The following is a 25,499-nucleotide window of genomic DNA, read 5'->3' as shown; positions in this document are numbered from 1 at the left end:
CCTTTGTATTTTTGCATCATCAGCAAACATATTTAGATAGCTTCCATTTCCAATGTTACTGTCTGTGTCATTTATATATACTAAAAACTGCCAGCACTGAGCCCTGTGGAACTCCAATAATCACTTCCCTCCATGATGAGTAATTTCCCCTTAATACTGTTCTCATTTCCCTTTTTCTGAGAAAATCCTACATCCAACAGTACAGATTGCCTTGGATACCACCTTGATGGTACAGTTTCCATAAAAGTCTTTGGTGCATTACTCTGTCAAATGCTTTCTTGAAATCTAAATAGATACTGTCCACCCATCCTTCTCTTTTCTGTAATGTTTTTGGAATTCTATCATAGTAGCTTAATGGATTAGTAACACGCGATTTTCCCTTTCTAAAATCAAACTACCTCTCTGTTATCATACTGAGTTCTTCTAGATATGTTACCCAAACTTTTCTTATCAGCTTTTCTACTGTAGTATCTTACTTACAACAATGGTCAGTGATACTGGTCGGCAGTTGAATGGATACTGTCTATTCCCTTTCTTGAATAGGGGAACAATGTTTGCTTTCTTCCAAATACCAGGTAGTTTACCTTGACCTAAGGATTCCTTGAATGTTAAATACAATAGTCTGCTTAACTCTTCTGCACATTCATGTAGCACCCAACATGAAATTTCATGAGAACTATTTGCTTTTCCTTTGTCTAAGTTACTTAACTCTTCCTGTAATTCTTTTTCTGATATTTGTATATCTGGTAATATGTGTGGGCATGCATGTTCCAAATCATCTCTCTCAAAATTACTTTCTTTTGTAAAAACTGATTGGAAGGTTTTATTTTGTGCTTCATAAATATTTTTCTCTTGTGTTCAAATGATCCCCTCGTTTGTAATGAACTGTATTTTATCTTTAACTTTGGTTATGCTTCAGATGTAGCTGTAAAATAATTTAGGTTGATCACTACTTTTATTTACAATGTCTTTCTCAAACTGTCTCTGAGCCTCTCTCCTTATCTTTGTATAATAATTTCTTGCCTCTTTATAGTTATTATATGGGCTCTCACTATTGTGTCTTCTGGATCAATTCCACAGCAAATCTCTTTCTTCTTTTGATTTTTTACATTCTGTATTAAACCATTTCTTTATTTTCATTTCTGTTTTTTTGTGCTGAAAGATGTAATTTTGGACTTCTATTTCATAAAGATCACTGAATTTTCTTTGTATAATATTTAAATCTTGTCCTCTAAGTTCCTTTTCCCGATCTGTTTCTAAGACGTACTTCTTCAGGTCATGATAGTTGCCTTTTTTTCTAGTTTAGACTCTTTTCATAACTCTCATTACTGGTAATATCATATGCGATCCTGAAGTTACAAATTAATATTGTGTGGCTGCTTTTGCCGAATGGAGGGTGATACATTGCATTGTCAATTTCATTTTCTTGCCTTAGTACTGATGGAACATCAAGTCCTCTTTTTCTGGTGTTTTCCTTGACATGCTCTGTTAGGAAAAACTCCTGCACAAGATTCAGGAGCTTTTGATTCCACCACCTCTCATGGGTTTTTACATCTAGATTATTCCAAATTATATTTGACTTGAAGTCTCCAGTTAATATAATTCTTTCAGATTTCTCTTCCATTCTATGTAGTCATGTTCTTAAACTCTGAATTGTACTTTCTGCCAGGTCATCATATTTGCCTCTTTCCCAAGTATCTGTTTTAGGTGGCATGTATAAATTTGACACAATTAATTTCCCTTCAGATTCAATTTCCAGTGCAATCAGTTTTACTTGTGAGGGTATATCTAGTTTTCTTTCTTTGACTTTTTTTTTTGTTTGTTAAGATTATAATTCCTAATCCCTTTCTTAAATTTCTGTCTCTTCTCCATATATTGTATTCCTCTAAGTCTGGAGTATTGTTTGATATATTTGGGGTTAATTTTGTTTCTGTTAGGCAAATAATATGTGGTTCCTTTTCTTTAGTATCGTCTTCTATCTCTAATAATTTAGATACCATTCCAACTACATTTCAGTACATCAACCTAATCATCTTGTTCATACTTGCCATAACTTGAGTCTAATACCTTCCTTGTTTTTATTCCCTGTTGGTTATGTACCACTTTTGTACCTGCAATCCAATTACTTTGTTAAAAAAAAAGTTCTCTTCTCTTCCTCTGATCTTCCCTCGTTCTTTGTTTTTGCCTCCTCCCTCCTCTCTCTTAATATTCTTGTAACTGTAAAAATAATGTATGTGTGTTGAGCGCTAGTGAATTCCCAAAGGAAGAACTGGTGCTTTTGAGAAACAAAAGGCCAGATTATTATCTATCTATCTATCTATCTACTGCCAGATGCCTCAATCCCGTTTGGGGTGGCCACAAACAAATCGCCTCCAAGTAAGCCTGTCCCCCGGATTTCACTGCCCTGCTCCCAACTCACACCCCCCTCTCTCATATACCTCTCCACCCCATCCCTCCATCTCATCCTCGGCCTCCCCCTCCCTCTTCCCCCTTCCACCTCACTCACATACACTCTCTTCGTCAGTCTTTCACCCTCCATCCTCTCCACATGGCCAAACCACCTCAGTGTGTTCCTCATAACGCTTCCTATCACATCCATATCCACACCACAACGCTCCTTTATATCCTCATTCGTCAGCCTGTCTCTCCATGTGACTCCACAGGCTCCTCTTAAATAACTCATTTCCACTGCTCTCACTCTTGACTTGTGTCCTTCCAACAACGTCCAAGCTTCACTTCCATACGTTAGAGTTGGTATCACAATACTGTCATGTAGTAACCTTTTCGCTTCCATGCTCACTTCCCTGTTTCTTATCACTGCTTTCAAAGAACCAGCAACCTTTCTTCCCTGCTGTACCCTTTCAAGCACTTCACCCTCCAAACCTCCATCCTTACTCATCACACTACCCAAGTACTTAAACATACTCACATTTTCCAATTCCTCACCATCCAACCTCGCTGTACATTCACTGACTTCACCTCTCTCAAAGACCATCACTTTACGCTTCCCTACAATCACCTTTAGATTCCGTTTCTTACACACTCTCCCAAACTCATCCACCAAGCCTTGTAGCTCCCCTTCGTCTTCACTCAACAACACAGTATCATCTGCAAACAACAGTATAGGGAGTTTCCAAACACTATCCTCTCTCACCAGGGCCACTCCAACATCCACTACCCTACCTTGTACCTCTTTTATTACCCCATCCATGTACAGATTGAACAACCATGGAGACATGACACATCCCTGTTTCAACCCAACTTTCAAGGAGAAAAATTCACTCAGTTCACCATCCACACACACTGCAGCCTTCGCACCATCGTACATACTCTTCACAGCATTCAACAACTTCCCATCTACTCCATATATTCTTAACACTTTCCACAATCCTTGTCTATCCACCCTGTCATATTATTATTATTATTGTTATTATTATTATTCCCAATTCCTCTTGAGTTAGGTATCTTTTTATCCATATTTTCTTAACTTCCTCTTTTTCCATGAGTTTGTTTGCATTTTTTAGTATTTCCTCCACAGTGTTCACATTCTGGAAGGTTACTTTCAGTGGCCTTGACTTATTTCTCTCATAATTCCTTAGTCTTTTGTGTTCCTCTGTGTGTTTATTACAGATTTCTTCTGCTATTTCCTTCAATATGCTCATTATACGAGTATTTGCCATCTCCTTTTTGTCTCCCGAAATTTTGTTTTTTATTTCTTCTTCCGTTATACCAGTGACTACTATAGATTTGTTGATATCTGCTGAATCTTTGACCAATTGTTGGTTGTTTTGGATTATTTTTTTCACTTCCTTTCTAATGCTTTTTTCTTTGACTCTTGTTTCTAAGTCTTTCTTTATTTTCACTATTTCAGCATATGTAGTTTCCACATCATCTTTGTAACTTTGCATCACTTCATTCACTTGGGTTATCTTCAATATCACTGCTTTGGTCTATCAGACTGCTTGCTTGCCTAACTGTCTCTTTATCATTTCTGAAATCCTCCATAATACTCTCATGGTTGACAACTGTACCTGCCATTTCACTAATCTTCCTTCTCACCTCAACTGACAGCTCACCTCAACTGACAGCTCATCTAATGTTGTATCTTTCTTGTTTAATTCCTTTACTAATTTTTCATTTTCCTCCTTCTGCATGCACAATTGCTTCTTAATTTCATCCATTTCACTCCAAAATGCCCTTTCCAATTTGTTCACCCTCTCTGATAATTTGTTGTTTGTTTCCATTTGAACCAGTTTCTGGTAGAAATCATCATCCTGTTTTCTACCTTTATCCCTTTTCTTAATTCCTTCCATATTTGCTTTACTAAATATGGTGGTCCTCTTGTGTTATTACTGAGAAAGAAAAAAAAAACTTTTACTTACAAGTATGCATCTCCTTACTCGCCTGTGGTACCGTAGTCAAATACAAGTGGGAGCTTGACCAGCGCATTCCTGCACTAACTGGCTGCATTCAGTTATTTGGGCAACACTTTTGCTTAAACTTGATCTATTATATTAGAACATCATTTAGTTAAACCAAGCACAGAGTTTGACTCATATAAAGATACTACAGTGTTTAGATATGGCCAGTTGTGGCCAGGACGGAATGAGGTGATATGATGTGCTGTCTCTCTGATGCCTCAACTGTGTGTGTGTGTGCGGGTGTGTGTGTGTGTGGTGTGGTGTGGTGTGGTGTGTGTGTGTGTGGTGTGGTGTGGTGTGGTGTGGTGTGGTGTGTGTGTGTGTGTGTATGTGTGTGTGTTCTTACCTAATTGTTCTTACCTAATTGTATCTTTACAGGAATGAGTCAAGCTCGTACTGTCCCGTGTCTTAAACCATATTTATCGTACATATCCTTAAATTTGTGAATTGTTTTGGCACACACTATTTCATTCGGTAGAGCATTCCATTGATCAATTGCTCTGTTTGTGAAACTGAATTTCCTTACGTCTTTATCACCTCTCCTCTTATGCAGTTTTTTGCAGTGTCCTCTTGCTGATGCTTCTCCATATATTAAGTAATCAATTATGTCTATTTTCTCCTTTCCTGATATGCACTTATATAGCATTATCATGTCACCTCTTTTCCTTCTCTCCTGTAGTGTTGGTAGATTCAGTTTATTTAGTCTTTCTTCGAGCTATGGTCCCTTAAGCTTGGTATCCATCTTGTAGCGGCCCTTTGAACTTTTTCAATCTTGTCTATATGCTTTTTAAGATGAGGACTCCAGACTACTGATGCATATTCCAGGGTTGGTCTAATGAATGATGTTATTATCCTTCTTAGCATGTCTTCATTTATGTATGTGAATGCTATTCTCATATTTGCAAGCAGTGTATACATGTTCCGTACCTTCTCGCTGATGTGGTCAGCCGGAGATAGTCTGTTATTGATAATCACACCTAGGTCTTTCTCTCTTTCTGATGTGTATAGGGTTTTATTTCCTAACTTATAATCCCAATCAGGTCTTTTTCCACTTTTACCAAACTTGATCACATGACACTTGTCCACATTGAATTCCATTTGCCATGTACTACTCCATTCATGAAGTTTATTTAATTCTTCTTGTAGCTCTTTACAAGAGTCTGTGTTAGTAATTCTCCTTTGTATTTTTGCATCATCTGCAAACATATTCAGATAACTCTCATTTCCAGTGTTACTGTTTATATCATTTATATACACTAAAAGCATGATTGGTGCCAGCACTGAACCCTGTGGTGCTCCACTAGTCACTTCTTTCCATGATGAGTAGTTTCCTCTTAGTACTGTCCTCATTTCTCTTTTTATGAGAAAGTCTTGCATCCAACAAAACAGTTTGCCTCTAATTCCTCCTTGATGGTACAGTTTCCATAAAAGTCTTTGGTGTGGTACTGTGTCAAAAGCTTTCTTGAAATATAAATAGATACTGTCCACCCATCCTTCCCTTTCCTGTATTGTGTTTGTTACTCTGTCATAGTAGCTCAACAGATTAGGTACACATGATTTTCCTTTTCTGAAACCAAACTGTCTTTCTGTTATCATACTGTGTTCTTCTAGATGATTTACCCAAGCTTTTCTTATAAGTTTTTCTAATACGCTGTACCTTGCTTACAACACTGGTCAGTGATACTGGTCGGTAGTTGAGTGGATTTTGTCTATTTCCTTTCTTGAATAAGGGTACATTATTTGCTTTTTTCCAAATATCAGGTAGTTTACCTTGACTCAAGGATTTCTTGAAAATTAAAAATAATGGTTTACTTAACTCCTTTGCACATTCACGTAATACCCAACATGAAATTTCATCAGGACCACTTGCTTTTCCTCTGTCTAATCTACTTAACTCCTCCTGTATTACTTTTTCTGCTATTTGTATATCTGGTAGTATGTGTGGACATGCGTGTTCCACATAGTCCCTCTCAAAATTTTTTTCTTCTGTAAAAAGTAATTGGAAATTCTTATTTAGTGCTTCACAAATATCTTTCTCTTGTGTATAAGTGATTCCGTTGTCCGTAATGGATTGTATTACATCTTTTACTTTGGTTTTGCTTCTGATATAGCTGTAAAACAGCTTTGGTTGATCACTACTTTTATTTATTATATCCTCCTCAAACTGTTTTTGGGCTTCCCTCCTTATTCTTGTATAGTCATTTCTTGCCTGTTTGTAGTTATTATACGCCCTTTCACTATTGTGTCTTCTGTATCTATTCCACAACAAATCTCTTCTTTCTTTTGATTTTTTACATTCTATATTGAACCATTTCTGTATTTTCTTATCTGTTTCTTTGTGCTGTGGGATGTACTTCTGGACTCCTGTTTCATAAAATTCACAGAATTTTTTATATACAGCATTTAAATCTTGTCCTCTAAGCTCATTTTCCCAATCAGCTTCTAAGAAATACTTCTTTAGGTCTTGATAATTTCCCTTTTTATAGTTTAGGCTCTTTTTGTAACTGTCATTGCTGTTTACTATGTCATATGCTATCCTGAAGTTATAATTTAGTACTGCATGATCACTTTTGCCGAGTGGAAGGTGATATATTAAACTGTCAATATCATTTTCTTGCCTAGTAAATATTAGATCTAGCACTGAAGGTACATCAAGTCCTCTTTTTCTGGTGGTTTCCCTCACATGTTGCATTAAGAAAAACTCTTGTTTGAGATCCAGGAGCTTTTGGTCCCAACAGCTTTCTTGGCTATTTATATCCAGAGTATTCCAATTTATATTTGTATTGAAGTCCCCAGTTAGTATAATTCTTTCTGATTTCTCTTCCATTTTATGTAGTAATGATCTTATACTCTGAATTGTACTCTCTACCAGGTCCTCATATTCGTCTCTTTCCCATGTGTTTGATCTGGGTGGCATGTACAAATTGGCTACAATTACTTTACCTTCAGATGTGTCGATCTCTACTGCAATCAGTTCTACTTGTGATGGTATATCTAGTTTTATTTCCTTGACTTTTAGATTTTTCTTAGTTAATATTATAATTCCTCCTTCTTTTCTTAAATTTCTGTCTCTTCTCCATATATTGTATTCCTCTAAGTTTAGTATGTCATTGGATATCCTTGGTGTTAATTTTGTTTCAGTTAGGCATATTATTTGTGGTTCATTTTCTCTGACATAATCATTCATCTTTAGTAATTTAGATACCATTCCATCCACATTTGCGTACATCAACTTTATCATCTTGTTTATATATTTGTCATGACATGGTTCTACTACCTTCCTCCTTTTTCTTCCATCCTGTTTGTGTACCACTTTCGTACCTGCAATCCTATTACTTTGTAAAAAAATTTCTTCTTCTCCTCTTCTGATCTTCCCTCATTTTTTGTTTTTGCTTCCTCCCTTTTCTCTTTCAGTAATTCCAGTTCCTCTTGTGTTAGGCATCTTTTTATCCATACATTTTTGAACTCCTCTTTTTCCATAAGATTCTTTGCATTTTTTAGTATCTCTTCCACAGTGTTTACACTCTGGAAAGTCACCTTTAGAGGTCTTGTCTTGCTTTTCTCGTATTTCCCTAACCTTTTGTGTTCCTCTATGTCTTTACAACAGATTTCCTCTGATACTTCTTTCAATAAGCTCATTACATTTGTCATCTCCTTTTTGTCTCTTGTGATCTTGTTTTTTACTTCTTCCTCTTCTATACCAGTGATTACTATAGACTTGTTTATCTCTACTGAATCTCTGATTAACTTTGGATTGTTTTGGATTCTTTTCACTTCCTTTTTAATGCTTTTTTCCTCCATGTCTTTACAACAGATTTCCTCTGATACTTCTTTCAATAAGCTCATTACATTTGTCATCTCCTTTTTGTCTCTTGTGATCTTGTTTTTTACTTCTTCCTCTTCTATACCAGTGATTACTATAGACTTGTTTATCTCTACTGAATCTCTGATTAACTTTGGATTGTTTTGGATTCTTTTCACTTCCTTTTTAATGCTTTTTTCCTCCACCCTTGTTTCTAAGTCTGTCTTTACTTTCACCATTTCAGCATACGTGGTTTCTACATCATTTTTGTAGCTTTACACAGCTAAATTCACCTGTGTTATCTTCTCCTCAATATCACTGCTCTGGTCCATAAGACTACTTGCTTGCCTAATTGTCTCTGTGTCATTTTTGAACTCTTCCATAACACTCTTGTGATTGACTACTGTACTTGCCATTTCACTCACTTTCTTCCTAAGCGTACTCAGTTCCACTGTTAGTTCACTGATGGTTGTGTCTTTCTTATTGGCCTCCCTTCCTAGTTTTTCTATCTCTTCCTTTTGCAAGTGCATTTGCTTCTTTATTTCATCAATTTCATTTTTGAATGCCATTTCTAGTTTGTGTACACGTTCAACCAGTCTATTGTGAGTCTCCACTTCTACCAATTCTTGGTAGAAATCATCATTTGGCTTTTTACTTTTATCCCTTTTCTTTTCCAAATTTGTTTACTGAAGTATGTATCCATTTTGCAATACTAAAAGAACAGAGTATGTACTTACAGAGTATGTACACTTTCCCCGTGTTGCTGTAGTATAAACAAACCCAGCTGACTCAGCGCATTTTTTTTCCCTCGTGGTTCTTTTTTTTTTCTCTTGAACAAGTCTTGTTTACACTCTGTATTATTTTTTTCCTTTTTAATAATGAAAAATCATTTAGTCTAACCTGTTACAGAGCTTGACTCATTCAAAGATACTAATTTAGGTAATGCCACTGGCCGTGTTGGTCCGGTACGGAGCACCGATGTCGCACGTCTTCCTCCTTTGACTGCCTGTGTGTGTGTGTGTGTGTGTGTGAGAGAGAGAGAGAGAGAGAGAGAGAGAGAGAGAGAGAGAGAGAGAGAGAGAGAGAGGTAGTCTGTGTCTCTCAGGTCTCCATGGTGCCATATCCCTTTTATCTTCTCTCCTTCGTTTCTCCTCTCATTTGCTGAGTCAGTGCTGCCAGGCATGTCTCCCTCCTCATCCCCGCTAGCGCGCTGCCTGTCTGGACTGCGCTCTCCATAGTCGCTGTGTCTGTTGCCCACAACACATTCTGCACCACACCTCCCACCACCTTACCTTCCTGCACATATGATGTTTGATATCCCAGTTTTTAGCAATAGTACTGTTTATGAGGACAATAACATTACCTATGGTGTGTCTGTGTCAATCTCTACTGAGTGAGTTAGGTATATGAGTGTTTGGGTTTGGGCCTGGAATGCATCTCGGGCTTTTCTTCAGCATCTTATGGGGAAAATTGCTTTGATATCTGGCACACTTGCTGTCTGAACACTCCCACCGGTACACAACACAACCGGATATCAGGGCATGCCGGTACAGAACCACTGTGTGTGGAGGTGCAGCAACAGCTATGTCAGCACCTTGCTGCCTTGGGTAAGACTAGGCAGGCACATATACCACTGTGATACTAAAAACCGTTTTGTAACTAAGAAAGAAGGAGATAAGTTCTTAACCTATGCAGTTTCATCCTAACAAATAAAGGGTAGGGTGGTCAAAGGGCAGCTGCATTATCTAATTAACTGAAATATCTGTATGAAAATTTTTATTATTCACATTTATTTTGCTTGAAACTATGTGAATGTTCTAACTCTTTCAGGGGTGCAAGTCTTTGTGTAAGTCCAGAGATGGACTTCAACCAAATTCCAGCATAGTATTTTACTTCTGAGAGTGGATCCTGAATGGCCACTGTCTGGTTTTTAAGTATTTTTCAAGTCTTGCCCAGACCATGGAACAAGTCCAATCTCTCTGGTGCCATCTAGCATGTATGGAGAAACAGTGCATTAATAAATGACAACCAGCTACAACCATGTGTTTTGATGACATCCTCTCAGGAAGATACTCATCTTCCCAGAAAACTTAAGCTGCAAATCCACAGCAGAGTCCAGAATTTGGATGTCCCATATATTGAAGGGTCAACACCATTATGTACATCCTGCACCCTTCTTCAAGTCATAGAGTGGAAACCAAATTATATTTGGTCCATTTACCATCTTTTTATGATGCACTAATAACATTTCCTCAAACTTTCACACATCCATAAACCCATAAATTTAATGTAGAGGGCAGTTATTTCAAAAATGGTTGTTTTTCAGCCGGTACAATATTAGTGACAGCAAAAGTACTTTTGTGAACGTAAGAATAAAAGTCACCTGGGGGAGGGTTTGGTTTGGCCTCTGTGACCCTGAGAGTGCCGTTGTGTGTGGTGGTATCGTCCTCGTCACTAGAGTGGGAAGAGGCCAGGTCCAGGGAACGGTGGTCTAGACTTAGTTCACTTTCGCTTTCACTCTCACGCCGCTTGGATGCTCGGCCAGCTGCACCTGCCACAAGGCATCACTCAAATCATCCTGCTCACATTATAGCATAGTATACAAACCTATACAGTACATTAAGTGCCCACTGTATATCAAAGTTATGTTTCAAAATATCATAACTTTTACATACAAGCTCTACTATAAACTGGGATACCTGGCAAGCTGCCTCTCCTGACACTGAGAGGGCTCTCCCTACGTGCTAAGGGATCTTTGTATGCAGCATGTGTTAGGAGTGTAATACGGTATGGTAGAGAGACCTGGGCAGTAAAGGAAGAGGATATTCGCAGGCTCAAACATACAGAAATGACCATGATTAGGTGGATGTGTAGTGCGTCCCTGCATGCAATGCCTGGGGGGGCTGAGTTTACGATGGAAGTGTTGAGAGGTAGGATGGGACTGGAGTGTATTGGTGTTGTGATGAGGAGAGGTAGACTGAGGTGCTCCGGGCATATGGAGAGGATGGGGGATGATAATTGGGTGCAGAAAGTGAGAAGTGTTAATATTGGGGGTGGGGTTGCAAGGGGTGGATCGAAAAAAAGGTGACACGAGGTCATTAAGTGTGATCTCAGAGTTAAGGGACTGAACAGGGTGGCTGCCACAGATCGAGCAGTGTGGATAGTCACCATTAGATGACCAAAGCCGATGCACGTAAGCATGTTGGAGCCTTCGAAAATGAAACAAGGTAGGAAAGAAACTCTGATATGCAATTTTTCTTTAAAAAAAAAAAAAAAAAAAAAAAAAAAAAAAAAAAGGGAACATCTTCTTTTTTCTCCTTGAAAAGACCAGTTACTTTGCAAAATATGGTAGAAGCAAAGAGGGTAGACTGATGTTGGCTATAAAACAGTCTGATCAGTACCTGTATTTTTAAACAATGGATCATCTTACAAGTACATAATGTTAGAATCCATGGAAATAAAATATAAACTTTGATTTTTTACCACAAGTTCTACAGTATCAGTTTGATATCAACTTAGTACAATTTCACATTTCAACAAGGCCAAAAGCATGACACTTGAGGATATAAACATCCTGTATACCAAAAGCTCACCATTCTTTCTATGAAACATGGTGGAATCATTGTAGGCATAGGGTGACTTGACTGACTGAGAATTCAGGTCAGTGTTAGAGTTATAGTTGCTGGGAGTGCTGGATGAAGCCACACGCCCACCTGTCCCCACCACACACTCGCCTCGGCTGTAAGGGGAGCTGGAGGTCTTACAGGTAGAGCGTGATGTGGTGCTGGCTGTAGAGATCCCAATGTTACGTCGAAGGATGTTGAAGTCATCATTGTATGTCAGAGCAGATCGCTGTACAAGTTAAAAATATATACATGATGAGTAGATCTGGCAAGGAGGGATAACTATTATATTTCTCTGCAAATCTTTCCTTCTATCCTTACACAGTCTTTCTGATACACCATAAACACCACTCATCCACCTACAGCTTAATACATACAACATTTCATGCTTGCATAGGTCGGCCTTTTTCGCCGGATGACAGCATTCAAAGTTGCATGGTATTCTGTCTTGCTCAGGTTAAGTCACCTAATCCTGAGGTCCTTCCTCTGGACCTCGGCCAACACTTTCCTTGGTTTGTTCACATGGGTTCTCTTCCACAAACAGGTCTGTACAGCAATTCTTCCAGTTACTCTCACACATTCTCTCTACACTGTTCAAATGATCTTATCTTACCACTAATACATCACAACAATAATTTCCAAAGCCAAAGCATGCTCTTCAATCTGCACACAATATTTTGTCCCTCTGTGTGAGATTAAACATCCATTTCACCACTTCATTTCACTGAGTGGAAATCTGCTAACACCTTCTCCAATTCCTGCCCACATTTCACTACCACAGAGCATTGTACCTTTCACATGAAGTACAACACTTTCTTTTTTTATGCTGTTTGTGCCCTGTCATTGTTAACAAGGGCAAGAACTCTTGAAACATCCTTCAATAATTTCTAGCTCTCACGACTGAACTATCTTCTGTACCACCCAAGATGGTTGATGCAGCAAAACTCAACAATACATTCAGAACATCCATAACCCCAATGGAAGTCTCCTCCAGCCTTGGATAAAGTACATAATCTTCAATGAATGGGCCACACTCCACTCATAACTTTTCCTCCTGAACCATTCTTCCCTTTTAGATCCACTGTCCTCTCAACTTTCATATCTAACTAACTTTTTTTTTGGACAACACTACAACACGACAAACAGGTTTAGCATTCCTATAAAAAGAGTCCTTGTATGCATGCCAAAAAATTTTCAAAATCCAACTGCTTCTCATTCACTGATTCTAACTCCCACTTCCATCTGCCACTGCCCTATCCTCAATCAAATCCAACATCACTTCCTCTGTAGTGTATCCCATCTGCTTCTAAAAGAACATCCAACTGCCACAGTTACCTCAGTCACAATACTGTACCACAGTCCATTTCTCATGAGCTTCAAAGTTCTTCTAGCACCTCTTTTTGATAATTTTCTTTGTGTATGGTAAGGGGCTTCTCAAGCCTCATCTTTATAATTTCATTTCCTCATATAGCAGGTTAAAAATCTCTGGAAATGTACTGATGCAAACTATGTCCATTTTAAAAGAATTGCACAGGATAGCCATACATGAGAGATTCTGATATAATATGTGCAAATTACCATGAAAGGTGCTTGTAAGCCTCCTTAGTCCATGGGACAACAAGCCCAACACTTACTGAAACCCCTGAAGTCCTGGTAACACTAACAGACTCCTGATAGGGAACTTTTTTGCCAGTGCAGGTGAGAAACATGAAGTAGAGGGAGTCCCGCACACGGCTGTTGAGGAGGCAGTAGCCCACCAGAATGAAGATGGCCGTCAGGAGGGAGAAGACCGAGAAGAAGTAGTGCAGGATCTCCAAGTCTTCAGACACAGACAGCACTGCCAGCACCCATGTAGCTCCCAGTAGTGGTAGGAACAGAATCCCCAGCCATAATAATGTTCTATTGAGAAGGGGAAAAAAAAAAAAAAATCTAACCCTTTCACTATAATGACATTTTTGTTCTTGCTACTTTCACACAACTATATTAAATTCAAGGAAAGTTTTCTGGTTCTGATGGGATTATTGTTGCCACTGATAAACCTCTATATGTCTAGCTGGGCAGAACCATCAACTGCAGGCAACTAACTGTCCCTGCAGATTTAATTCTTGCTACTTCCACATAATTATATTCAATTCAGGGAAAGCTTTCTGATTCTGAAGGAATTATTTTGCTACTGATCAACCTCGGTCTGCCTGGCTGGGCAGACCCATCAACCGCAGGCAAATAACTGTCCCTGCAGGGCCATCTTGTGCAATGAACTGATGTTCCCTTGCACTGGACTGCACCTTGCCACAGCAAGGTGTGAGGAAGAGTGTGGAGGTTTGATCTCTGGATGGACACTACATTTGTCTCTCTCTTCACCCAGTTAACTGGGACACCATAGCAGGCTCAACATCACCCAATTATTTGGTTATATGGCCACCACCCAGCACCGAAAATGGTTACCTGGGTTACACAAAACCATTAGGGCTGTCATTCAGTGTACAGCCACCTGAAATGGAAAGAAGAGAAATAAAATGCGACAAGAAGGCTGGAAGAAATAGGAGGAGAGGAAGTCAGAAAAAAAAAAATTGAATCATAAAGGGGAAGAAAGAAGGAGGCAGCTACATCATGTGAGTGGATGATGATCACCACTACCTACTACTTAAGAAATTAGTAAAGGCTGCATATAATCTGTTAAGTCTGAAAGTCTCCCCTAAGCTGAATAAGATAGTGTGAAGGTAACAAGAATAAACTAAAAAAAGTTACTGGACTGGACTGAAGGGGTTAAGCTGGCTCAAATACTGTATTACTATGACATTCCATCATCTATTCTAAAGGCTTAATGCCATGATTATAACACAAAAATCTTCACTAACATTCAGGAGGCATGTATGAATTTCTGAAACCAGTAATGATAATGCCTTCATTTTTATAAACACTCCAGGATACTACGTTACATTCTGAGACAACCGATTACATTTTCTTTAGAATTTTGTAGTAACTCAATACAATCACTACACAACATTACTGTTATGCATTATAATATTCTCAAGACCATCTGATCTTTAATGTCTCATGTCTTTCATGACTCAAGATATACCATGATATAAACCAATGATATGAGAGGAAGGAGTAGTTGCAAGGAGAGTGGAAAGGTTACAAGAGGATGAGAAAAAGGCAGAGTATAAGAAAGAAGTGGAGGAACGATTGGGTAAATATGAATTGGAGCAGATGGGAGACATGGAAGGTGTGTGTAGGATATTTACAGAAGAAATATGTGCAGCATGTGATGTGGTGTGTGGAAGGAAGAGAAGACGGAGGGGGGTGCAAGGAACAGCGTGGTGGACTGAAGAGGTGAAACAGGCTGTGGCACAAAAGAAGAAAGCATACAATGAATGGATGAGAAATAGGGGCGTGGAAGAAGTTGAGAGGCGGAAGAGAGAGTTATATGTGGAAAGAAAGAGAGAGGTGAAAAGATTAGTAAGAGAGAGTAAGAAGAGAGTGGATGAGGAATTTGGAAGGAATTTGAGTGTAAAGTGGAGGGACTGTAAGAAAATGTTCTGGAGAGAAGTGAAAAGAGTAAGACAGGGTGGAAGTGAAGTTAGCAGGGGAGTGAAAGATAAAAATGGTAGATTACTAGTGGAGAAGGGAGAAAAAGTGAACAGATGGAGAGAACACTTTAAGGAATGGTTGAACGTAGAGGATGGAAGTAATGCGAGTATAAGTGGCTGGGGAATGGCTGGGAGAAGGAGGGAGGTGAGAAGACAGGAAGAAATCCGTAGGACAGAAGTTGTGGAAGCAATAAAGAAAGTTAAATCGGGGAAAGCCCCAGGAATTGATGGAGTGTGTGGTGAAATGCTGAAGCATGGGGGAGAGATAGTAGTAGAATGGATGTGGAAGATGTGCAGATTGGCCTGGGAGGAAGGTAGAGTCCCGGAGGATTGGAAGTCAGGTATAATTGTTCCCTTGTACAAAGGAAAAGGGGAAAAAGAAGTGTGTGGTAATCAAAGGGGCATTTGTCTTCTTAGTATAATAGGAAAAGTGTATGGTAGGATACTTATAGACAGAGTTAGAGAAAGAACAGAGAAATTAGTTGGAGAAGAACAGGGAGGCTTTAGGAAGGGAAGAGGTTGTGTAAATCAGATATTCATTCTTAGATCTTTAGTGGAAAAGTTTCTAGAGAAGGGAAAGAAGTTGTATGCGGCTTTCATGGATTTGGAGAAAGCATATGACAGGGTGGATAGACAAGGATTGTGGAAAGTGTTAAGAACATATGGAGTTGATGGGAAGTTGTTGAATGCTGTGAAGAGTATGTACGATGGTGCGAAGGCTGCAGTGTGTGTGGATGGTGAACTAAGTGAATTTTTCTCTTTGAAAGTTGGTTTGAAACAGGGATGTGTCATGTCTCCATGGTTATTCAATCTGTACATGGATGGGGTAATAAAAGAGGTACAAGGTAGGGTAGTGGATGTTGGAGTGGCCCTGGTGAGAGAGGATAGTGTTTGGAAACTCCCTGTACTGTTGTTTGCAGATGATACTGTGTTGTTGAGTGAAGACGAAGGGGAGCTGCAAGGCTTGGTGGATGAGTTTGAGAGAGTGTGTAAGAAACGGAATCTAAAGGTGAATGTAGGGAAGAGTAAAGTGATGGTCTTTGAGAGAGGTGAAGTTAGTGAATGTACAGCGAGGTTGGATGGTGAAGAATTGGAAAATGTGAGTACGTTTAAGTACTTGGGTAGTGTGATGAGTAAGGATGGAGGTTTGGAGGGTGAAGTGCTTGAAAGGGTACAGCAGGGAAGAAAGGTTGCTGGTTCTTTGACAGCAGTGATAAGAAACAGGGAAGTGAGCATGGAAGTGAAAAAGTTACTGCATGACAGTATTGTGATACCAACTCTAACGTACGGAAGTGAAGCTTGGACACTGTTGGAAGGACACAAGTCAAGAGTGAGAGCAGTGGAAATGAGTTATTTAAGAGGAGCCTGTGGAGTCACGTGGGGAGACAGGCTGACGAATGAGGATATAAAGGAGCGTTGTGGTGTGGATGTGGATGTGATAGGAAGCGTTATGAGGAACACACTGAGGTGGTTTGGCCATGTGGAGAGGATGGAGGGTGAAAGACTGACGAAGAGAGTGTATGTGAGTGAGGTGGAGGGGGGAAGAGGGAGGGGGAGGCTGAGGATGAGATGGAGGGATGGGGTGGAGAAGTATATGAGAGAGGGGGATGTGAGTTGGGAGCAGGGCAGTGAAATGGCGGGGGACAGGGCGACTTGGAGGCGATTTGTTTGTGGCCACCCCAAACGGGATTGAGGCGTCTGGCAATAGATAGATAGATAGATATAACACTTATGATGACATATAAAAATTCTCAGTGCCAACCTACCCTAACCCCTAGGCTGCGGCTGCCCTAAATATTTCCTATGTCTGTGGTGGGGGAAAACCAGTTTAAAAAGTTGTGTTTTTATCATGTGTTTTGACCCACTTATACCTAATCAAACATGATAACTTTTTAGTCACACAAAGATTACACTCCATACAGATGACTTGCAACTCTTTCATCAAGTATAAACATGCAGTGGGTGCAAAGAATGACTGAAAAATTCACAATATTTCATGTGGCTTTTCCAGAATGTAAGACGCAGTCTACTGATTGGCACTGCCAGAATGCTATATGCAACCAACAGGTTTAATATAACATCCTTTACTTGACACTGAGAATGAAACATAAAAACCCTCAGTGAGTGACAAGCCTAATGATCTCCTGAAAGCCAGGAAACCATTTAAAGGCAGGGTGGTAACCACATAACCAACCATATGTGTTCCCTACATGTCAACAAGTGGACTGGTGGAGGGTTAATGTCCCTGTCCATAAAACAACTCAAAGACAAACGGCCACCCCTCATGGGATTCTGGTGTATGGCTATAGATAGATAGATGGATAGATAGATGGATAGATAGATAGATAGATAGGTAGGTAGACAGACACTACATTAAATACCAGGTACCACATCCTTCATCTAATCCTTACATCATCATCACCTAATCCTTACAAAGAAACAAAATCCCTCAGTGAAAATGTTAACACTTTGGTTCGTCCGCTGCGCTTGGCCCGCACCACCCCAGAATTGGCTGGACATTGCCAGGCCATACGTAACTACTCGCACATGTTAATGCTATTATCTTATTGTTGACCTTATTTTTCACTCTGTATTACTCAATTTGGTCTTAAATTGTTCGCAGTAGATTTTTCTATATGCATATAAGACTGAAGAGAATATAAGCATTACCGGTACTATAAAAAAAAGTACAATGACATGTAAAAAACATAGGCATCTAACATAAGTGTTTTATCCATCATGGAAAAGATTTACTGTGAATATAAGGGCAGTATGACAAAGAAAATGATGAAAAATCCACGGAAAACTGCAGGTAAACAGATGCGACTGTAAGCAGGGTCTGATCACAATCAGAGATGGCAAGTTACTGACGTTTTCTTTAGTGTGGGTAGCTGTGTGGCAGCCTGGGGCAGTCACATGACTCACAGAGAAAATGGGAAGACAATGGCACTCATTTTAAACCATATCCCATGAAAATTGAACAATACAGTAAATGGATTTTTGGAAAATATTTTACTTCGATGACGAGAATATTGTCACTGGCGGGCCTATGGGAGTTTTCTGGATGATGAGAATACTGTCATCGGCATGCCACAGATTTAAATACCAGGTACCACATCCTTCACTTGACACTAATAGTGAAACATAAAAATCTTCAATGACAATACACTAAACTATATCCTTCACCTGACACTTAAAATATGAAAACCATCAGTGACACTCTACCTTAAATTTCCGAATCCTTCAACATGTCCCTTAAGTGTCAGTGAAGCACGGATGGCCATAACGTACACGAGAAGAATGACCAAAACAATGACACACACAGGCCCCACTAAAGCCCATACCACAGACTCATAGATTGATAACCAGCAGCTGTGGGCACAAGAGATGAGAAAATTATACAGTATATGGTACAGCAATGGAGTTACAAAGGTATTAACATTACCATATTGTATCCAGCTTCTTTGGCCCAATCTCTAATAAATAATATAGTTTGGTGTTAGTCAAAATACAATGTTAGAGTTGACATCATAAGTGGGTTAATACTGGCAGTATGAACATTCTCAACCAATTATTCAATTTCAGATTATTATAATTGGCATATTTGAAACAAAGCTCTACATTCATTCCAACAATGAAAAAGTTAAGGTGGAAAGACACAAAAGAGAAGATAATGCAAAGTAAAGGTATATGGCATGGTGAAATATGGAAAGATGAGCTTGTGAGATGAGGACTGAAAAGTAAAGGTAATATACACAGAAATGTGAAGGGGGTAAGACAATGCAGAGCTGGTCTGAAATAAGAACATATCATGCCACAGATCACTAAGAACCTGCGTCTAATGGGCAAAATAATAATGATGGTTGACATACTATCATAACAAGGTCATACACAATGAAGGGAATAATTAGGGATACACTACAAGTAATAATCACCATAATTATCAACCTTTACACTCTTCACCAACCACAACTATCAGAACTAAGTAACTCCTCACATATCACACAAAACTCCAATCAAATGGGAATGAAACAGAAACTGGAGCAGGAAGTCAACAACAGAATTATTTACAGTGCCCAGTGAAATGGGCCACACAACTATTTACAGATCTTTCAAACTTTATTCTCATCAGTACTTTATTGGCAAACCATTCAAACATATTTTTCCTTCTTATACAGTATTTATTTAATAAATATCTGTGGGACAGAATCAGTCTGTTGACCACCAACTAAAAAAAAGGAGTGCAGCTCTTATCATGTGCATCTCCATACATATTTAATCCATTCATTTCTATTCTTCATTAGTTTTTTTTGCTTCTTTAACTTCCTTACTTGGCTACCACACTTGGACACTTTCCCCTTCATGGGACAGTTCTCTGGTGCCTGCAATATCAAGGGTGTGCCTTACTGTTGTGTACTGATATAGTGAATTAGCTACACTGCTCTCATTTACTTTTTAGTTGCCTGCTTCTCAATGAGGGCCATGGGCTCCCCCAAAGGAACCCTGCCATATTTCTATGGGCAACATGGAAAAAATGAAACACAGAGGGGTCACAGTAAGGTTCTGAGGGGGACACCCAATCAGCTGCCAGGCATATGACAAGTTTTCATAACCTTCACATTTCATTCTTTGTACTAATTTCAAAAGCATAAATACTAAAAATTACTATAATTGATTGTGGAAGGTGGGGGCGCTCACCTTCCACTCACTCAATGTAGTGCTGCTCTTGGGTGTCTGCCCTTTCCTCTCCTCCATCCTTCTTTCCTTCCATCTTCTTCTGTTTTTCTTTCCTTCAGTCTTTCCTCGTCTTTCTGCCTACGGGTGACTTTACACTCCCTCTTCTGTCTTTCATTCCTTCATTCTTTCCTCTTCCTTCTGCCTGTCGGTGACTCTACACTGAGTGAAAAGCCAAACGGTTTCCTGTACACCAGGAAACCATTTACCACACTGGGTGGTAACCATATAACCAAATTTTGGTTATATATTTGGTGGTTTAGTGGGTACTTATTATGTTCCAATCGGATTGAGCAGGTGAAGGTTTATATCCAAAGGATGGTTGAGGTTGATTGCTCATGTAATGCCACTCAGGGATGAGTGAGGTTGGTCACTCTCATCTTAAATGTCAGGACCAACTGCCTAGCCCCGGGCTCCAACACTCCTCATGGGGCAAAGTAGGATTGGATGATGATGATGATGATGATGATGATGATGACAACATATCTCTCTCAATGAAAAAGGCAGTTTGCATGAAATGGAATTTCTATTCAAGAGAAACAAGCTGTAATGTTATAAAGGCTCTGGGGTAGCAAAGCCTGGAAACTCTGACATTCATGCAATGCAGCACGAAACTGCCTCCCACTGGAATGCTCCATGTGCATTTAATTACTATTATCTCCCAACTATAAGATTCAAATTTCACCACTGCTTATCCAACTAACAGTGGCTATGAGGAGGGTCACAGATGTAAATGAGGCTCAGAACTGGGCCATGAGCAAAAAACGTTGATGAACCCTGGTCTAGCATGTTTAGGCACTCCAACTGGATGTGATCCATAAGGATCCAGTACTGAGGGCTGGGTGAGGTTTTCTAATTACATAATGCCAGCAAGAGGCAAGCAACTGGTCAAATTCATCTTAAATACTGTATCGAAAATAAGTACCCTATCTCTGGGTCCCTATACTCCTGATAGAGTAATACTGGATTGGATTATGATTGGATGGATGGAACTTCTGTAACTCACTTGCTCACACATTCACTTACTATATCTAGTGATCATTTTCTTGGACAGCCATGCCCCATTCCATCTCTGACTTAATTCACATTACTTCACCACCCTACCTAAATCCTTTCTCATTTTTGCCACCCTCACTCTTGACTTTACACTGATACCATACCGAAATCTTGAACCCACATGTTCATCTACACAACAGAAGCCTTTCATTCATTCCTCTTGCAGCCTTCATATTCAGACCTCTATCATGTATCAAGGCCTTAACAGTGCTAGCCATCTTTCTTCTCTGAGTGACTCTACCCTCCATTGCTTTTGCACAGTCAGACACTCTTTTCTCGTATACTGCATTGAGGTACTTCATCTCATTATTCAATTCATGTCTCTCTCCATTTTACCAGCACATCATATCGAGTTACATTCCCTCTCAACAACATTACTTTCATCTACAGTGATATACAAATCACACCACTCAAAGGTGTTTACATTCTGAACCAATAATCAAACATGTTCACTAATAACAAGCAACATCTGCATTTGTATGGGTGTGAGTTAGAATGTAGTCAGCTAATGCACTATAATAGCTCTGTACATCCAGTGTTGCCACCAAAAACAACAAAAACTACACGAGACTCACAAGAGGTAGTTTCCATATTGATCAGCTCTAACGCCCACTGAGAGGCCCACAATGATTGCCGGCAGGCCATAGCCGCAAGAGTAGTAGAAGCGCATCTGGCCATGGTTGACATCCCTCATCTCGGTCAGCATACGGTAGAGGTGAACACCCTCAATTAACAGCCATGTAAAGACACACAGCCAGAAGTAGTGCAATCCAATGGCCACAAGCTTGCAGGGGAACTGGTAAGACAGAGGGACACTGCTTGGTATCAAAGTGTGAAGAAAAAGTTACATTATTGGTGCATAACTGAAATACTAGAAACAATCTACACAACATCAATACTGTCTTTCCAAACCCTCTTTTCTGTTAACTTTGCTCATTTTCTAAGCTTCCTTAACTCTTCTTTAAAATTACAATTAATATGTGGTTCTTTCACACAAGAACTTGGTATTAAGAAAGCAACTATGACTGCAAGAATGCAGTAGTGCTTAACAATAAGAGGAGTATAATTCCCTATCTCAAGTCTCACACACAGGTCATTGTCAAATACAGTGATCCCTTGGTTACTGAGCTTAATTGGTACCATGCCTAGTTCATGATAATGAAACTGCATGATAGCGATAGAACAGAACCAATGTTATCCTAACTGAAACCAGGCAATCTATTCGTAAATCCAGATCTTCCCTTTTATAACACTTTTTACCCACTGAGTAAATTATGCTACAGTAAGTATCAAAAACACAAATAGGCATGGTCAGGTTAATAGAAAGTGATGAAATGGGCATAATAGGGAAGAAATATATACCACTGAGAGACTCGAGATGGACTTGAGGTAAGGGGTTCTGAGGATAGGGGGTGGAGAGATACAGTAATTGTCTCCACCACCTGGGATTAACTCCTCAAGTAGGGCTCATCTCTGAATCCCTCAAAGCTATCAGAAACCACAGATACATGTACTGCATCATCATTGTTGGCAGAAACTGATCAGGTGCACAATAACAATGTTTTTTTTTAGCTGAAAAATGCGTGACAATGGCAGGAATGGAGATTTTCATCTTGCAGTGATAACGAAATCTGCTATAACCAAGTGCACAATAACCAAAGATTCACTGTAATGAACAGCATCAGTTACGTAAGTACCTGTAATTAGAAAAGGTCAGAAACCTTAGGATCTGACTTTACATAATCAATCAACAGATGATGTAATAATACTTCACATGTGCTAATTACTCAGATGATAACAGAAAGAATATTCATCTGTATGTGGTTACTTAAAGAGAACAAAAGCATCTGGAAATGATCATCATCTCAGTTTTGCCATCATTCAGCTTAAGTCTCCTCTTAGACATCCTGATCTTAATATCATACATTAGGGGTTTCATTTTAATTTTTATATTATTAATATTTGTTATCATCACACAAAATTGTGTGCCATCAACATAAAAGATGATAGGCAACTTCATGAGCATCAAGCAGGGACAACAAGCTACTATTATACACTGTGAACAGTACTGAACATAAAATGAATACACAAGGGACTCCAAATACAAGGGGAACCGAGTCTAAGTAGGTGTAGTCCATAACTACTGTACTCTCTGAGATTTGTCTGACATGTATGACTTGAGGAGCAGAGGGGAGTGGTATTTTCTACATGTCAAATGGATGACTGGACAGCATCCAAATGGTTCCTTTTTTACCTATATCACAAAAACTAAACAATAATCATGAAATAACTATTTACATATATTACATAATACAGTCAATCCTCACATAACATGTGATCCTAAAATGCGAATCGCTCATAACACGGGAGGTGCCATTTTGTGTCCCAAAAATGTCACACCGCGGAAAAAAATATATATAACGCGGACTGAGGAAGCTGCTCATTTTTTACAGCACCTGACTATGAGGTGATGATGGACATAACACAGTGGGAGACCCCAAATTATGTTTCAAAAGCATACTACGCAGCCAATGATAGACAGAACACGGTGCGAGGCACAAAATTATGGTTGGAAATCACAAAACGCAGCAAGTGATAGACAGAGCGTGGACTGCATCTGCTAAAATGGTACATCAAACATAACATGATGGAAGGTGTGGTTCAGGGCAACTTACAGCATGCAGGCAGTGTGCTACGCAGGGGGCAGGGATGGACAGGGGGACAGGGAGGGAGACATGCAGGGGTGGGGGGAGGGCAAGGGGGAGGGGAGGGAGACAAGTGGGGGTGGGGCAAGGCAGGAAAAGAGAGAAGTGAGGGTAAGGGAGGGCAGGGTGAAAGGGAGGGAGACAAGCAGCAGTGGGGGAGGATGGGGGTCAGGGAGGGAGACGAGAACTACTACCCCCCCACCCCGTCTCACTCACTCACTCATTCATTTTCTTATTCATTCCCTCACTCACTCACTCACTCACTCTCTCAGAGATGAAGGAGGGACGGGGGGAAGAAGAAAGGGGATGGAGGGAGGACTGGGAGAGCCGTGTACATGACCACATCTGCGTTCCGACATGATCGTTTCACACCTATGGCCCCAAAAGGTGAACTTGGGGCTGGCTTAGGTACCAAGATACCCTTTAACGTTTACACATGTGGCCCTATAACGCAGAATTCTCATACAATAGGAGCTTCCGGGGACAATTTTCCTGCATTATGTGAGCGGTGACTGTATTCCTATCCCTTCCTATTGCCCAATACATACTAGCAGTGAAATATTATATGCATATTGTATGTTTTTCCCACTCAATGTTTTGATGCTACAAGGGAAGGAATAATGGTGGAAACCATTGCCACACCTCCAGCTGAAATACAAAGTGCCTGATTTTAAGTGCTGTCCACATATATACCTCCTGCTGAACAAGGAAGTGCCTGATTTTCAGTGCTGTGAGGAAGAGGAGCTGGACTAGGAAGAGGCAGGCAGTGAGGTTCTTGTGAATGGTGTTGGAGTTTGTCTGGGCACCACGCAACAGACAGAAGGCAATAAATGCCACCAGCAACAGCACCAGTGTCAGGATCAGACCTGTGTATGTTGTCACATCCTCTGCTATTGACGGTTCAGCCAGGAACTGTGTGTGCAAAATGACTTATAAGGATAAAACATGAAAAATAAAAGAAAAGCCATGTGCAATTTTTCATTTCCTCAACCACGCAAGATTAATCTTTTCAACCTGATGGCATAATTCTATATTTCTGGCTACCTCCTGATGACTTTTTATTCGTCTCTGGAGGGATCTCTAGAAGTGATGGTGTTACTAAAGGCTATATCCAACTCCACAATTTGAAAGGTCTCTCATGAGCTGAATAAAATAATCAGAGTATGACAAGATTAATACTGTATTACAAATATGTCATCTCAGTGAAGTGGTAAAGGAATACAATATGGTAACTCTGGAACAGTATGGTACAGTACATAAAAAATTCATAACAGCACTATACCACAATAAGAAATTTCACAAATAAAGTCAAAATTGTAGTTTTTCTTAGACTAATCAAATATTTACCTCTTGATGTTCATTTAACCATGCTCCATCATCATCATCAAACCCTATGTATGCCCAAAAGCAATAATTGGTAGTCCCCCTAGTTGCTGAAGCCAAGGGAAGGTTAGACCGGGCAAATGAACATGGTGTCCCCCCCCCCCCTCCCGGCCCTCTCCACCCAACCCTTCCCTACCCAACCCCCGCCTAAATGTTGCCAGGTAGGTTTCTAACATTCATGG

General features: G+C 39.7%; 1 protein-coding gene across 1 annotated transcript in view; it reads right to left on the bottom strand.

Annotated features, from left to right (window-relative positions):
- Positions 1-25,499, bottom strand: part of stan (Protocadherin-like wing polarity protein stan) — a 158,909-nt gene that overhangs the window by 13,189 nt on the left and 120,221 nt on the right. The window contains exons 21-27 of the mRNA XM_080284512.1: positions 24,628-24,846; positions 21,805-22,025; positions 18,665-18,811; positions 13,481-13,745; positions 11,817-12,075; positions 10,607-10,774; positions 5,349-5,351 (exon numbers count right to left, since the gene is read on the bottom strand). Of these exons, the coding sequence (XP_080140638.1) occupies positions 5,349-5,351; positions 10,607-10,774; positions 11,817-12,075; positions 13,481-13,745; positions 18,665-18,811; positions 21,805-22,025; positions 24,628-24,846 (1,282 nt within the window). The remainder of the gene's footprint in view (positions 1-5,348; positions 5,352-10,606; positions 10,775-11,816; positions 12,076-13,480; positions 13,746-18,664; positions 18,812-21,804; positions 22,026-24,627; positions 24,847-25,499) is intronic.

This window comes from Coenobita brevimanus, chromosome 101, assembly GCF_032717465.1.
Source record: "Coenobita brevimanus isolate Jiangsu-jjx chromosome 101, ASM3271746v2, whole genome shotgun sequence".
NCBI lineage: Eukaryota > Metazoa > Arthropoda > Malacostraca > Decapoda > Coenobitidae > Coenobita > Coenobita brevimanus.
Note: the sequence above shows the minus strand (reverse complement) of the source record. Positions and strands in the feature narration are given on the sequence as shown.